Below are 16,570 nucleotides of genomic sequence, written 5' to 3'. Positions count from 1 at the left end.
TAATCCTGTAATCCAACTACGGCATCACTTCCCCCTTACTATGTCACATTGGGTCTAAATCGCCAAAGACTTACTATTCATAAATTTGTGCACTTTGTAATAAATTACCATTCAATTCATATGAGTCTCTCCTGATTGAAATAAAACCTACAGGCCATACTGATTTGTTTTTTATTGTTTAGGGGAGGTATGCATTTGTAAGGGAAGCCGTGCATAAAAACAACCCAACAGCTGAGCAAGCAATTGCATCTATCAGTATCCATGGTGATGGCTGTTTCCTGCTAATGATGGAGTCCCACAGTGTACCTGTTATTTATAACCCTCCCTCTCAATATGGAGAACCCTCCACAGCTGCAAGTGTGACTTCATGCTGGAGTAACACTTCATAGTGGAGAGGATGGGTTCGGGAAAAGGCCCCCTGTGTCTGCCAACCGGGTGACACTGCATGTCCCAACCACTCCCACCCCCACGACAGGACCTCAACACACCAAATATCAAAGGCCATAATGTCTTTATTTCAAAACCCTTGCTTGGGCACCACCCAACAATGAGCTCAAGACTGTAGATGTTTGTTTATCCAACATTCAGAACAGGTGGTTCTGCAGAAATAATCTTACTGACTTGGTTTGTTCTTTTAACAAGAACACCTTGGCCATGTTTTGCATACCTCAGTGTGGCGCCAATGTAATGTTACATTCTCTAAAAGGGCTTGTTTTTGCCTCTGACAGTCTCAGAATATTATTATAAGTGTCTGACTACATTATGAAAGGACCGTACAGAGAAATAAAATGTTTTCCTTACCTTTAGCTTGATCCGGTCCGTTTGTTATTGTGTCCAAGTCACGCTCAAGGAGAAGTCTTGTTGTGAAATCTGAATATCCGTATACAGTATATATGTATATGTATATATATATATATAATACTCTGGCTCAAAAAATATGGGCGGCCATTGAATTCAAAGACCTCATCTACATTGTTGAAATCATCTAAATATTCAGCCATGACACTGAAAATCTTTTAAGATAACACAAAACTACATTTTTTGTACTCTAACACAACAAACTCTGCCCGGCTGGCAATCGCGTTTCCACCATTGTTCCACTAACATTAGCTATTCCACCGCTGTCTTCCGGCAACACGTCACCTCGCGAGATTTCAGAATTAGACGTGTCCTTGAGCCAGACTCGAACTGCTCTTCGCCGGGAAAGTAGACGAGATCAGGTGGTAGCAGCAGGGGGCAAGACAAAAAGCTGCGGGCAAGACAGACAGTTTCCAGCAGCCTTCAAAGAATTTACAGGAAGTCAAAGAAATAGTGACATCCTGTTAGATCCAATCTGTAGGCTACTTGTAGTTTGCAGACCATGTTCAGATAGTTTGTAATTTTATATATGTGGAAATGTGCATGTATCTGGCATTGTATTCTATAAAAAAAAAATTATGTCTGCCTTGTAAAGCACTTAAAATAATAAATAGCCTTTATTATTATTTATCATCTACCACACAAGATTGTTTACAGATTAAACCATTGCACAACATGAGACATAGCCAACAATCTTGTGTTGAATATTACAATTACACAGAAAACTAAGATTTTCTACAAAACATGGTGTTTGCTGTCTAAACTAAGAGCCAATCAGCTCTTTGATCAGTCGTTTCCCATCATTCTCTGGGTCTTGCAGTTGGTGGAGAGCAAATGCATCACCTGGGGCTCCCTGCAGCCACTTCAATCTTGTGCGGTTATTGTTGCATACGTGTGCATGACGTCAGAGCAAGTCAGACACAAATCTACCCGCCATGAACTGTGCGTCGATTGCGGGTGATTGATTCTGCGCAGGCCTGGTTCATCTGGAACGAGCCTTATTTCAGACACTTATAATAACAATCAGAGCCTGTCATGGCAAAAACAAGCACTTTTTGTGGACATAAATGTCGGTGCCAGCTTGCCCCAATAGGATTGCATTGCAGGCTGTGAGCGGCTGTCCTCTATAGCGCTCTCCCTCAAAACTGGACCAGTTTCAAGAATTATAGTCCCTATTAGTCAGTTAGACACAAAAACATGGGTAAACAGGGTTCAGGTTAAAAAATACCAAAGATACCCTTTAAATTAAAACTGTCCCATTAAAACAGCATTAAAAAGGGATTTATTAATGCAGATGTGCTGACTTGAGATATCCATGTGTCTCTTCTCTACTAGCATTTTCATATCATTTGCCATCAGAAGGATTGCATGGTGGTGCAGTTGGTTAGCACTGTTGCCTCATAGCAAGAAAAGTTCTCGGTACAGATACAGAACTGTGTGGAGTTTGCATGCTCTCCTTGTACCTGCGTGGGTTTCTCCTAGGGGCTCCAATTTCCTCCCACAATCCAAAGATATGCCGACTTGCTGACTGTTTGCCATGGGTGTGATGGTTGTCTATCTATGTGCGTGTTCATGAATCTCAATTGAGCTCAAGTGAGTTGAGTTCAGAAGCTCAGTGCAGCTGTGTATGTTTGTTTTTTAAGGTCACAGATGAGAGTACCAGCCTTGACAAGCTCAGCTGAGGCTGCTCATGCTTGAGTGACACTGACGTCGCCACCTGTTTTGGCTGTTTGCTAACACGCCTCGTCTTCGACAGGTTGCCGCCGGCAGCAGGGACAGGGGTGCAGCGGCGGAAGTAATAGCTGTGTTTGCGCGCTTGCTAACAACACCTGATGCCAACTCTGTCCCAACCTGGAGAAAGTCCAAAAAAGGGCATTTCTATGTCCACCATAACTGCACATTGCAAACAATCAATGCTGATTATATGAGCTCGTCCGTACGCGTTTCCACGTAAGCAGCCCTTTTGTTGTGACGCAACTGAAGTAAAGGATGCATCAAGGAAATGAAGATGCTGTTGAATAAAAGGGCACAAAAAGATATGAAGAGGACCAGGGAGCAAATTATTAATTCAGTAATCGTACCAGGGTGGCTTGAGAACAATTGTTGCAATGCTGATTTGCATAATGAACTGAAATTGACCACACACACCTTCCAACCCCAACTGATATCGCCTGATCCAGAATACATTACGCAGGCAAACAAAGAGGTCCTTATTAGTCAATCCTTGCATGTGTGTGAGTGAGTGAGTGAGTGATGTTGGAGGGGAGGGCTTTTGGCGACTCTGACATCAGTGATTTAATTTAGCACCATTGTGTTGCGGCCGGGCCATTCATCTGGCTGCATTGTGTGTACGTGTGTGTGTTGTATTTTGAGTCTGACTGCTGTGTTTGTGCTCTTTGATAAGGCTTTCCACTGAGGCAGCGCTGTATGGACCAAAGTGTAAAGAGAGTATAGGGCAGAAAGAGAAAAGAGAGAGAAGAGAGAGGGGGATGGTCAGAGACGTAAATCCCATGTAAGGTCAAGGTGATATTTGTTCATTTGACCACTATTGGTCTTTAAACCATACAGTATGATGATGGTTTCATTACATAAACGGTCGTGAAAATGTGAGTAAGAGTTGAAAAAAGTACAACAATGGAATAAAGCTTAAAGGTGCAGTGTGTATGATCTGGCGGCATCTAGCGGTGAGGTTGCAAATTGCAACCAACTGAAACTTCTCCCGTGTGGCAAGCGTGTAGGAGAATGGTGGCCGATGCAAAAAACATGAATGGCCCTCTCTAGAGCCAGTGTTTGGTTTGTCCTGCAGAAACATGGCCACCGTCTCCGTGAAGAGAACCCGCTCACTATGTAGATATAAACGGCTCATTCTCACCTAACGAAAACACAACAATTCTTATTTTCAAGTGGTTATACACTAAAGAAAACATACTCATTAGTATTATATTCCATTTCTGCCAATAGATCCCCGTAAATGCTACACACTGTTCCTTTAAGTACAATCGTTGCAAAGACACATACTGTAGAAGTAGCCCATACTTTACAGTATATAATCTGTTTCTACCTGTGAAGTTCTGAAATGGCAGCCTGCCAGTACTGACAGTGTAAGCGCAGTCATTGTCTCTCCCTAAGCATTCATCAGGGGCATGTTTTTGTGCATCCTTTACCAGAGATTTGTTGACAATTAAGTGTGTCCAGCCTGGTCTTTCTGTAGCTAGTTACTGAAGGTCTTTTAGGCATACAAAGTAGCCTTAAAGGAACAGTATGTAGGATGTGGCAGTATCTAGCGTTGAGGTTGCAGATTGCAACCAACTGAAGCCTCTCCCTTGTACCAAGCGTGTAGGAGAGCCACGGTGGCCGACGCGAATGGCCCGAGCCAGTTGTTGTAAGAGTAGCATAGGTCATTTGGAGTAGAGCCAGTGCTTAGAGTGTGTTTATGAGGGAAGTGAGTGCTGAAGCAAGAGAGAGAGAGCAGCGGCGATGGGGGCGAGTAACGTTATCGACTCCGGCCCAAGCCGTTCTGTGCTACTGTAGAAACGTGGCAGTGCAACATTGCGGTCTCCGTGGAGAGGACCCGCTCAATATGTAGATATAAACGGCTTATTCTAAGCTAACGAAAACACAACAATTCTTAATTTTCAGGTGATTATACACTGAAGAAAAAACATATTTATTAATATTATATTTCCATTTCTGCCAGTAGATCCCCCTAAATGTTACACACTGGTCCTTTAACGAGCAAGTTGAACTATTACTTACAGCACAGTTAACTTTATTCTTAAACGGTAACTGTATTTGAACCAATTACACCAGTGCAGAACATCCTGCCTCCATTAACTGTGTATTATCATTCAACACAACAACCCTGGGAAATATGCATATTGAGCACATACAGTATACAGATCTATTAGCTGTCATGCACGTGAGTGGAGCGCTGATCCAGTGCTAATTTCAGGTCAGAGGTGAGGGTGGAGGGTGGAGTCAGGAGCATCTACAACATGATAACTAGGACAGTATCAAGCAAATGACAAAGTAGGCTGTACATCAGCAGCGGCATAAGCCGGGTTTAGGCAGTTAATCAGTTAACACAGAAACAGAATACACTTAATCTATATTCATACAAAAATGTCTTCTTTGTTTTGAGGACAGTGGCGCAGCAGAGGGTAAAGTGTATTGTTGAACAGCAGATTGCAGAGTGAATTGACGCCTACCTACGCATGCACATTTGCATACATTACACAGATGTTTGCATGAATATGCATCTACATACTTCATATACATACATCTACATGCATCTCATGGCTCTGATTTTACAGTATAGGATTCTCTGATTATATAAGAATGTATTTGAATTGCATGGTATTCCCATTTTTTTATGTAATTTTGTATCTTCAACTGTTCTAAAATTACAAAAACTAGACAAAATGAATGTGGAATTACATAAACAAGGCAATGCTCACACAACAATGCACTTATGCACAAAGAATAAGTGTCCTTACACACAGACAATTCACCTCTTGAGGATTTTAGCCACTTAAAATCTTACAGATGACCTAACAGAGATAGACCTTGTCGCACTCTCTCACACTCAAGACGGATCCATCCGAAGAAGCGCCGCACTGTGCAGCCCCAGAGCTCGGCTTCAGAGTGAGCCCTGTTTGACCCCCTATAGCAGCGAGTCCCTGTGCTGTCTGGAGAAAAGTGAAAAACCCAGGGGGACGCGCGGGGACAACAGCAGGTCGCAGAGAGTCGGGGCGTCTGCCTGTCATGCAGAAGGACTGGAGGGACAAGGACCTCGCGCCCTCACCGACAGCTGTAGTTAACCAAGCGAATCGTGGCACACCTGAGTTTAGGGCTTATGACCCCAAACCCTCCTGCGGCGTTCAACCGCTGTGTCCTTACGCAGCAAATATAGCGCCGGCTAACAAGAGAGGACATACAGTATCATCGCACGTATAACTCACACACACATACGCTGGGGGCTTGTGATTAAAAGGAACAAGCAGAAGATGCTCACGCAAGATGTTGGTCACAAGAATTTACTCGCAAAACGGAGGGAGCAAAGAGGAAACATACCAAGCTAACAAAAATACGATACACATGCGACAGGCACACACACACACACACACGTCCCAGAGGGATTGTAAGTTAATGATTCAATGCCCTTGAGGGAACACTTGATTGTCTCTGCCTGGTTAACTGGGAGGATGTTTTCAATGTCAAACATTCCCCCTGCAAACACACACGTAGATGCGCTGCATGCGGACGGTAACAAAGCTTAGAGGTACTGTCTGTAAATTTCCCCTCCACAGAGCCCCTCCCTCTCCACCCCACCAGTCCTTATGGTTACAGTGGGGCTTATAAATATTGATGGGAGGATAAAAGAGATGAGGAGATGGGGGTGAAGAAATTGACAAAACCATAAAGCCTTCATCACGTCCATAGAGCTCCTAATCAAAAAGCGGGGAGTCTAATACAAGCATGAGTTTATGATCCTGGCGTCAAACCTCAATTTTTGACAAACGTGGGAGAGAAGAGAAGACTGTAAAGATCCGTCTCCACCACGAAAACAGTTGTTAGATGACGCTTTCAAGGTCATAAGGTCATACGTCCCTAACGAGCCAGGAATTGCATTCATTCTGTGGCGTGTGTGTGCAGCTCAGGGGATGGACGGGACACAACGTCAGCTTCTCTCTGCTCGGGGCAGCACAGCTGGTATCAATTCCAATAATCAGCCAAGGCGATAAGCTAACCATCAACGCACACACACACAGCAGAGCAGATGGATGCCACTATTAAAGGAAAGGGCATTGCCAATGTGACCATCGCAGTGACACAGGACCTCTGGGAGGACGGATTCTTAGAAGAAGCTGCAGTCGGCGTGCAGCCAAAATTAAGTTTACTTAAACCAGTCATCCGGAGATCGAAGACGGAGACGTGGGGGGGGGTGAATAGCACAATGTCAATGTCACTGAGTCAATGAATCGAAACCACCACTACTACCCTCAGTCCCAGTCGTTTGAAGGAGCAGATGGGAAATCCAAAACAGTCAAAGAAAGGCTGCCATGATTTTACTGGTATTGGGTTGAACAGGGACCTCAAAGTATCACTACCCTCTTCCCTAAATACACATACGTATGGTTATAAATACAAGGAAAAATAGGTTGTGTGTGTCTGAGAAAGAGAGAAGACTCCTGTCCTGTTATCTAAGATAGCAATAATCAGGGCTGAGCACAGCACAGGACAGGTTATCGATGACTCCCCCTGTTGGCCTCAACTCTGATCAATTCCCACTTTATCAAATCAGCACTTCACCATGACCATGCCTGTGTCGCAGAACTGGTAAGAGTCCTTTCTGTCCACACGTTAGAGGTGTTCAAATAAATCTGAAGCCAAAAATGGTGCTGAGAAATGAGCACTGAAAAGCGGATTTCTGAGGGAAGTTAAATTCCTTTCCCCTCAGGACCACGGCGGCGTGATGGTGAGCCGTCTTACCGAGGACTCCTCTCGTCCTGTGGCCTCTGATGGCGAATTAAGCCGCGCAATTATCCTCCGTGATTGGCAAAGGCTATTGCACAATCCAATAAAGTGGGACGCAACTTAGACTCCTGTTTTATTGGCAACCTGACACCTCCTAGCTCTGCTGTGTAAACTGAGTCTGCACCGCTGAATTAATGCAATCATCTCCAACACGAGGCAATTAGGGTTGTGATTCAACCAGCCGCTGTGATGCTATTTAAAGGAAATTGTGTGTATCCTCCCATCCAGCCATCTATCTATTAGCTTACCCTTCATCCACGTATCAGCCGAGGCAGGGCTTTGAAGCGGTGACATCAAATGATGCATGATTAGTGCTGCGCTAAACAAAACCGTTCCTTATATGCAGGTACAAACGAACACAGAAGAACATCTGGGGGCAGGCTAAATCACCATTCAAGGATCTTTTGAAATAAACCCTTTGGACAGGCTGTGGCACAACAGGAAGTTACATCAGCTGCGTCCTGACAACCACGGTGGCTTCTCTGTAATAACTATAGACATGTGCAACTTGGAAACACAACAGCGGCCACCAAAAGAAGTTCTCTCCTATCAGCAGTGGTTAGTATAACTGTCAGGGGGCGTAGTCGGGACTAAAATATCCCAGAATACAGCTCGGATGCAAAAGCAAACTTTGATCAGTATGTATGGACACACACATGTAGCCACAAATACACACACTCCCTTGATCCCTCCACTGTACAAGTTGTGTAGTGATGTGCTGAGTGAGGGACAGCTGTCAACCCAGGCCTGTGCTTTGAATAGCAACTCTGCTGTCACCGACTGGCAAATCTGTTAGTGTACATAGAGCTGGACCACGGACATTTTATCATCATGCGGTTCCCCAGCCCTGCTTAAATATTGACTCGGTTTGACCTTCAAATAGCAATAGACTAATCTTTACAAAGTATTAACTGGTAGTCCAGGGAGGATCTTGTAGACGTTGATAAGTGAGGTGCCGTAGGGAAATAAGGCAGATACAATTAGAAAGCCTATCTGTATAAGTTACAATAGAACACATTCTTACACAGGATTTCTCACGCCGTACAGTAGGTCTCTTGTCACCTAAATCTGATGACAGGTACTGTTTTTCTATGGTGATGATGACCTTGTGTTCAGTGCTTCGTTCGCTCGGCACCTCTAAAACTGAAGTATTGCAGTTTTTTTTTGTGCGAACTTCTCCAGACTCATTATTTGATTTTCACACACACCCCCCACCGGTGTCTGCAGAGCTGCGCTGCGTTGGCTGAAGAGAGAGGGTGGGCCAAAAAAAAAAAAAAAAAAAAAAAAAGAGTAAAGAGAGAGTGAAGCCAAAGCAAGGTGAGGCAGGGGAGCGAAATAGTTGGGTTACAAGAGTGAGGCTGCAACCAGGTCAGCATTTTTGTGTCTGCAAGTCTGGGGATCTGAGTGTGTGTATGTGTGCATTAGAGTTACAACAGGGGTTTGGGATTACTGCAGTAAAGCCTGGACGTCAATCTGTGAGCCCTCACCTTTTCCCCTTCAGTGCTATCGTTCTGTCAACATACAGTAATAAAGGCTTGGCCTTTCGCCTCTTGTCATCTGAGCTGAGTCTTAGCGACGGCAGCACGGGCTTCTCTCTCTCTCTCAAAGTCTTGCTCTTCTGTCTTTTATCAGCATAGGACTCTGAGGACGGACCTCTGGAGACACTCAGCCCCAGAGAGAGAGAGTAACAACAATGTGACAATGCCGCAGCATGTTGAGCCAATAAGCCAAAGGACCCTGTATCCACCCGGTGCCAGCTGGGAGTGCATGTTTGTGTCTGTGTGTGTGTGTGCTCATTGAAGCGTGGGGGAATGCATGTGCCTGTGCGAGGCAGAGAAAGGTGAATGGAAAGGCAAAAGCAGCTAACTGAGCATAAGGCTCTTGAAGACTTGAAGGACGCTGCATATTCTGTGCAGACATTACAGATTTATAGATTGAATGCAAAACAAGTGTACACTTTTTTTATGGAACGAAATGACTGGGTGGTGCATAATTCAGAGATGTACACTTAAAGGAATAGTTCAACATTTTGGGAAATATGCTTACTTGCTTTCTTGCTGAGAGTCAGATGAGGGGGTCGATACCACTCTCATATCTGTATGAGGCTACAGCCAGGAGACGCTTAGCTGAGCATAAAGACTGGAAGCAGGGGGAAACAGCTAGCCTGGCTCTGTCCACATGTTTAAAGAAAATCCACCGATCAACACCTCTAATGGTACATGTCCACAGGGTGTCTTTTATAGCCAGGGATCCAGCCCTGGACGCTTGATGGGCAGCCACTAGACACAAGGCACTCGGCACATGATTGGATGAACGCTTTCCCTCGTGGCCTCTGCTGTTCCCAGATTTTAAACCGGAACCAACACGGCGACTCATTTGGAAACTTTCTTCTCTTATATTACGAAAATAGTTCACCGAAATGTGTTTCTAAAAACATTTAATGCGAGAAATAAGCCATGCAGTCGTCTTTTATTTTAGATCAACAATGATTAGTTAAATGTTTCTAGGGAGTTTTCAGAGGCGGCGAGTCGCGCCGGACGCCCCTGATTTGCATAAAGTAGCCCAGACCTCAACTTTATGCAAATGAGGAGCGGCCAACGTGACATCCGTCTCTCAAACCGCGCCGCCACGCTTCCAGAATGCATTGCACAGCTGCTTACTTAGACAATGAAGGCAGAGAAGCGTGGAATCTGCAGAAAAGCTATTATGTCAAGTTGTGTTTTCACGTTGATTTACGTGCATGGACTATTTCTTGGCTGGGCCGGTGATCTCCTGGAGTCAGGCTGGCTGTCTTTATGCTAAGGTAGGCTAACAGGCTCCACCACTAGATAATCAAGCCTGAACTGCTGCACTACAGTGGATCAGTTTAACAATGAACTGATACACATGTAAGTTAATGTAGAAGACTTGATGGAGACCGCGACCGTCTGATACTGAGTCATATGAGATTTGAGGAAGGTGGGAAAGGACAGCACCATAGCTTACTGAAAAACAACAGTAAGTATATATTGCACAGAGATGTTGCCATAGAAACGGAGAGAGAAACCATGAATGCACAGGCAGCTCCTGCAAGTCGCCCTTTTTTGTCATTCACAAAAGTAATAGCAAAGAAATTGATTAAGGCATTCGTGAATTATTACCTCTGAAATGGAAAGTGAATTAAAGGGCCGCCGCAGTCTCCACACTGCTCGAGGAATGTGGATCTACTTTCATTTAATTTCATCATCCCTCTATGTGGGTCCATTTAAGAATCAAATATTTTCTTATTACTTGTGGGAAGTCAAATGCACACACACACACACACACGCACACACAACCACACACAATGGCTGACTGTCCCCTTGTTTTCAAGGTTACACCAGAGTTCTTCTGTCGCTCACAACACATTTGCATCAAACCACCAGCCAACAGCTGCCAATTAACAAACAGCCTCTCTGTTAATACACACACGTCACTGCCAATTAGAGCGTCGGGTGATCTCTCTCTCTAACAACAGAATGGTGCGACACACAAAAACACTCACACCCAACCACTATGCACAGAGGAGGAGGAGGGCGGGTTTAGAGGTACGGCAAACAGCAAATAGCAGATAATGTTTTAGAAAGGGAGGAATGAACTGGGCGAGAGGGAGCGGTGCAGAGTCGAGAGGGAATGTTCTGTGCCAGGAACAACGCTTTCAGGATTAGCTCTGTCATGCAGTTACAAGAGGTAGAAATAGTGGTTGGCTAGATGAGGCCTTGCAGACTGAACAGACACAAAATGCAATGCAAAATATACACAAAATCATTCAGCAGCACAATTTTATGAGCAGAAAAAAACACCGAGCAATGCAGATATTGTGTTCCAAGTATGTGTGTGGAGCGGAGCAGCACTAGGTAGAAGTGTGCAGGTATTCACACACAAACATATTACTGTTAAAGTTTGCTTGTGTCTACATTGTATGAGTCCAACTAATCTGATTCATATGCTGTATATTCCTAATTTAAATCCAATACCATAATGAAAGGGAATCATTTCCTACAAAGGACAATTTTAACAAACAAACTGTCTGCAGCAGGGTATGAAAGCTTTAGAGCAGGAGCAGGATTACTGCAGGATGACTCTGCACATGCACACACATACAAGCAGGAACAAATAATTCCTCTCACCCCGCTATCTTTTACACACACACACATCCACACACACACACACACAGCATAATAATAATTTCCTTCATGCAGCAGCACAAAATTGAACTATTCATTATTGTCAAGCATGAAAACAGCATAGTGCAGGCATGGTAATGAAAATTTATTAACGTCCACGGCCACTAGATGGCACCCTCTTCCCTTTCATTTCCAATTTAGCTTCCCATTCCTCAGCTGGTCAGCTGACTCTGTGGGATGCAGACCAACTAAATGCACTCCAAATACTAAGCTAAGATGAAGGGCACTTACTTTACTATATCACATTCATTTGACAAAGAAATACCCGATTGATCAACAGTTATGCATATGAGAATCCTAACCCTCTGAAATGTATTCACTTCGATAGTTGCCATGCTGCTGAATGATCTGCCACCTACCTATGTTGCAATTTCCATATACAACACTTTGTCTTGGTCTTGTAGGAATGGACTCTTGTGGGCTTCTATCAGCAAGAACATATCAATTAGCCAATCAATCAGTACCACTCAGCTTGTGGGAGGCTGGCTGTATCCAGCATGCCTTGAGTCATGCAATCAATACAGTGACCTTCAAGAAAACAAAAGATTTGCAGAATATAATCAGGCTTACTGTGCATCAAAAAGTTAAAGCCGTACACTGCAAGTGAGATGGCTTGACATTCTCAGCGCATTGAAAAAAATACACACAGCCAGTTAGTATTTCATTTAAAATGTATTACATTTGATATTTTCTGAAGGTAATGAACAAACACTACAACGATTGCTTTTGTAGGTGAACAGTGGCTGTTACAATACAGGTTAGAAATGAAAGATGAAGGATACAGATGTGTGATATAAGAACATTTTTATATATGACACGGAATACAGAATAAATGTTGGGAAAGTATGAACATATTTGGTAAAAAAACAGTTCTTAGCAACAATCTTTTGGTCAGGTATTATATCACCAAGTGCAGGCTACGATGCTGTAATTAAATGAAGATTCTTCACTGTACAAACAGACTTGTTGAGGTGTCTGCTGAGGCGAATTGAGACTGGAACTTACTGCCAATGACCATCAGTTTTTCTTGCCAGCACTCTTGGCTTGTTTGTTGGACTGCTGGGTGGCAGCAGAGGTGGGGGTTGCCTGCTGGGCCTCCTCCAAGTTCTCTTCTTGTTCCTTTTTCATGGCCTCCATCTGACGGCTAGTAAATGCCTCGCAAGCATCAAGGAATGTCTTACGGTGCTGCGACATGGCTGCCTGGAGACAAGGCAGAGAAGTAAAGAGAAAGAAGTTACAGAGTGATGTCTAACCAGAGGGAAAGGAAACAGATCTCCCCCACTCTCTTTTACTTTGATAGTCAAAACTGATCATTATCTTCACTTTTAGACATCACACAGCCCCCTCTCTGTCTTGACTAACCTGCATGTGCTCATACATCTCCAGCTGGTGCCTCATTAGCTCCTTCCTGTTGAGCTCCTGCTGTTTCCGATGCTCCAGCACATTGTCTCGGACCAACCGGTAAGTTTGGATCTTTTCTAAGCGCTCCCTCTGCTGGATCTCCTCCATCTGGGAGTCCATCAGCTCTGGAAAATCCTTTCGGCGTCTACGGACGTACACGAGGATTTGATACAATGTGTACATTAATTCACTTTTCAATACTATCTCAAACCAGAATGTTAATGCTGGACGGTTCATTTATTCACAGTGAATGCTCAAGACTTGCTCTGAATTGTGCATATGTTGAGGATCATATATTAATCAAATACCATCAGCTCAAGCTATAGAAAATGTTATCAAATCCTACCAAAATTCGGCAGGCTATTTTGTGAGATGGGACAAGTGACAATGTTGACACAGGCAGGACGAATAAAAATGGAAATGTGGCTGATAAATGCAGAGATAGGCAGAGGAAATGATGGACACAGTCCCATGCCTTATCTCACATCCCAAGTCGTATATCCAGATTGACATCTGAGAAGTCTATTTGGTTCTGGTTGTAACCGCCGCACTTGGGTATTTCTCTGTTACGAATTGATTGTATAACTTAAATTACATTTATTTATGTGTGTGTGGAAAGAGGAGAGACATATATGGAATGACTGAGTGAAGAAGTTAGTCAGTCAACATGTGTGTGAGGAATGGGAGTAGTCCTCTGAGGCACACACACGCAGCGAGGAATTCAGAGAGAGATTATAAGTGCTAAATAGGGCTGCCTATTTCCTTTAAATTGACCTTAATGAAGAGGGGAGGCCAGTGGAGGTGATGATGGAGGTCATTTGGTTTAATGAACATTGCCCCATTCAACCTCTTTCATGGCCCGCAACAACGTGTGTGCAAATGTTATGAAGATGGCATGCATGAGTGTCTGTGTGTGTGTGTGAAACTATGGCATGCCTTGTGGTGCGCCATTGTGAGAGACAGAGAGAGAGAGAGAGAGAGAGAGACAGAGAGAGAGAGAGAGAGAGGTGTATCACGTAGACTAATCAAACTCCCCTAATAGACTCTTCCTCGGGATCTCTTTCTCTCTCGGCTCGGATTGCAAGCCAAACTGTCAGCAGCCATTAGCAGCTGGACCCGGACACACGTGTGGGCGGTTACACACACACACACACACACACGCGCGTACACCAACAGCAGGAAAGGTCGGCGAGGTGATGGGAAAGGGCCACATCTCATTGGAGCGACGAGCTCATTGGGGTCCTGAAATAGCTATCTAATTAACGGACCCAAATATCATCTCATTTATCATGGAGAGGGACGGACAGAGGGAGAGATGGAGGGAGGAGAGGAGAGGAGAGGTGGTGTGAAGGAGAGCAGTGGGAGACTCTGAGGGGAAGCGTGGAGGGAGACTCTTCCCTTCAAAGCACTGACACTGACAAAAGTCTAAAGTTGACACCATACACATACACAAGCAGGGAGCTCATAGGAGCGGACACTAACTCTGTATTGATGTTAAAGATACGGTATTCATGATTATTCTATTGCCAATGTTGACTACAGCTCTCCAACTCTTCACAAAGACTGTTGCTTGAGTCAATGCTCTGGTTGACATTACTTATTCAAAGCCAGTCATACTGTGGAGCTGTTGCATTGCATCTAAAAATGATGATAAAGCAGATGCATGGGGGGTAAAAAAAACATATGTTGTTAGAACATTACACATTTACATTTTTTCTGCAAGTACAGTCAGTTTTTTGATCATCTCACACAACCTGGAAAAATTTGCGCAAACCTTCAATAATAATTTACAGTGTATTACACTGAGAAATGCTACACTGTAATTATTTTGATGTAACAACATAACACAATTAGTCTTGTGTCATTACTTTAACATAAAAAAGATGCTAGGCAGAGCGCCGGACATTAGCTAGCCAGTGGGGCATGCTCACATGCACTAACATGCACTAAAAGCATGTACGGCCGACCCGGCTATGTCAACAAAGCACAGAGAATCTCGGATTACAACACACACAGAGGGTGAGCGACTTCATTCTCTGGTCAGGTAGACATTACTCCTCTATGACTTTTTTCATGGCAAATATTTGTTTGCTGCTATGTTAATGCTCTGGATATCATATAGAGAACCTTTACATGTTTTAGTTTAACTTTTTTAGCGTGAAGTTGTGGTGTGACTCATAACATAAAGCCTCTCCTTAATGTCTATACGTTACACAGTATGCATCACTGTCCTCTGGAGTCCATGCATTGCCCTTTCAGGCCAGCCAAACTGTACAATCTTGTACCACAGCACCAATAGGAGCAAAGGTCAAAAACACAGGAAATCACTAGCAGTGTCCTGCAGACACGAATGAACCAATCTGCTGAGGATACAGATGCTGGTATGTAGACTGATATAGCAACATGCATACTGAAAATACACAGAGACACACACACACACACACACAAACAATCCCCTAGTGCAAGCAGGCCTCGCCGCTAAGACTTAATTCAGGCTCACAAAGCTAGAACAGCAGAGTGATCCAACAACTACATTAGGCAAGTGGACTGCATACAAACCAGACCTCCAACAGGAAAAAAAGAAATAGCATCGTTGCCTCTCTATGCACGGATATGAATGTGTCTGTTGGAACAGGCTGAAGTGTTAAAGAGAAGTACACAACCAGCCACAGTGATTATTCTGCATTGCATGTGACTATATAACTTTGTCAACACATTATGGTGTGACGGCTATGATCGGCTCTAATCATCATTCTTTCTTTATACTTATTCTGTCTAATAATTACAATAGTAATTCCCAATAGACAGAAAAACAATGATTGTAAGAGCACCTGATGAAGGGAGTGTAGTCCTCGGGAGGAAAGGAGCATGGGGCATCAGTCAGCTCTTTATTAGATGGACTGAGAGAGGAGCCAGAACCTGTCAAAGAATCCAAAAATGTCTCAATACCATAAAGTTTATAACAAGTAGTGGAAACAGAAAGTGTCCAAAAACATATAAGTGAGTTTGTGTGTATCATGAGTTTGGTACCTGACTGTGTGTTTTCTGCACTATCTGTAGTAGTTTCATCACCTTCTTGATGTTGGAGTTGGTTAAGAGACTTGAGACGAGACTGTAGAGCCTAAAAGACAGCAAAAACATTCTGCCTGTAGTGTATTTTTGAGTATAGAATAGTATTTAAACACATAGGAGATAATATTGAAAACACTTCATTAAAAGGATTCTAACAGATAAGTAATTATATTAAATCACCATCACTATCACAACTTCTGGGTTACCTTGTCACAGCGGCCTGGATCAGCAGTTTCCCAGGCTTTTTTAATGGCTTTAATCTGCTCCGCTCTCTCCCTGTCCTTTGTCAACTCGATGCTCTCTGTTTTACTCTCGTCGCTGACCACACGCAGCGTCCAGTTCGCCTTAGTCTGGTCAAGGCTCGGCACAGACATCTATACAAATACAGACAAAAGCACAACGCACATGCTCAAGAACACAAACATCCCAGTTGAAGGTCACCGTACCACAATGCATTATGAGTATGTCCCTTTCAATGAGCCACTCAGACAGTCTGG

The 16,570-nt window shown here is 43.8% G+C and overlaps 1 protein-coding gene across 6 annotated transcripts in view; it reads right to left on the bottom strand.

The window, feature by feature from the left end:
* Positions 1-12,253: 12,253 nt before the first annotated feature.
* Positions 12,254-16,570, bottom strand: part of adgb (androglobin) — a 43,629-nt gene continuing 39,312 nt past the window's right edge. For all 6 annotated transcript variants that reach the window (XM_037750121.1, XM_037750120.1, XM_037750123.1 and 3 more), the window contains 5 exons: positions 16,280-16,447; positions 16,032-16,122; positions 15,833-15,920; positions 12,963-13,146; positions 12,254-12,800 (listed from right to left, as the gene is read on the bottom strand). In XM_037750121.1, the coding sequence (XP_037606049.1) occupies positions 12,618-12,800; positions 12,963-13,146; positions 15,833-15,920; positions 16,032-16,122; positions 16,280-16,447 (714 nt within the window). In that variant the 3' untranslated portion in view covers positions 12,254-12,617. The remainder of the gene's footprint in view (positions 12,801-12,962; positions 13,147-15,832; positions 15,921-16,031; positions 16,123-16,279; positions 16,448-16,570) is intronic.

The sequence above is a fragment of the Sebastes umbrosus genome, chromosome 18 (genome assembly GCF_015220745.1).
Source record: "Sebastes umbrosus isolate fSebUmb1 chromosome 18, fSebUmb1.pri, whole genome shotgun sequence".
Lineage (NCBI taxonomy): Eukaryota > Metazoa > Chordata > Actinopteri > Perciformes > Sebastidae > Sebastes > Sebastes umbrosus.
Note: the sequence above shows the minus strand (reverse complement) of the source record. Positions and strands in the feature narration are given on the sequence as shown.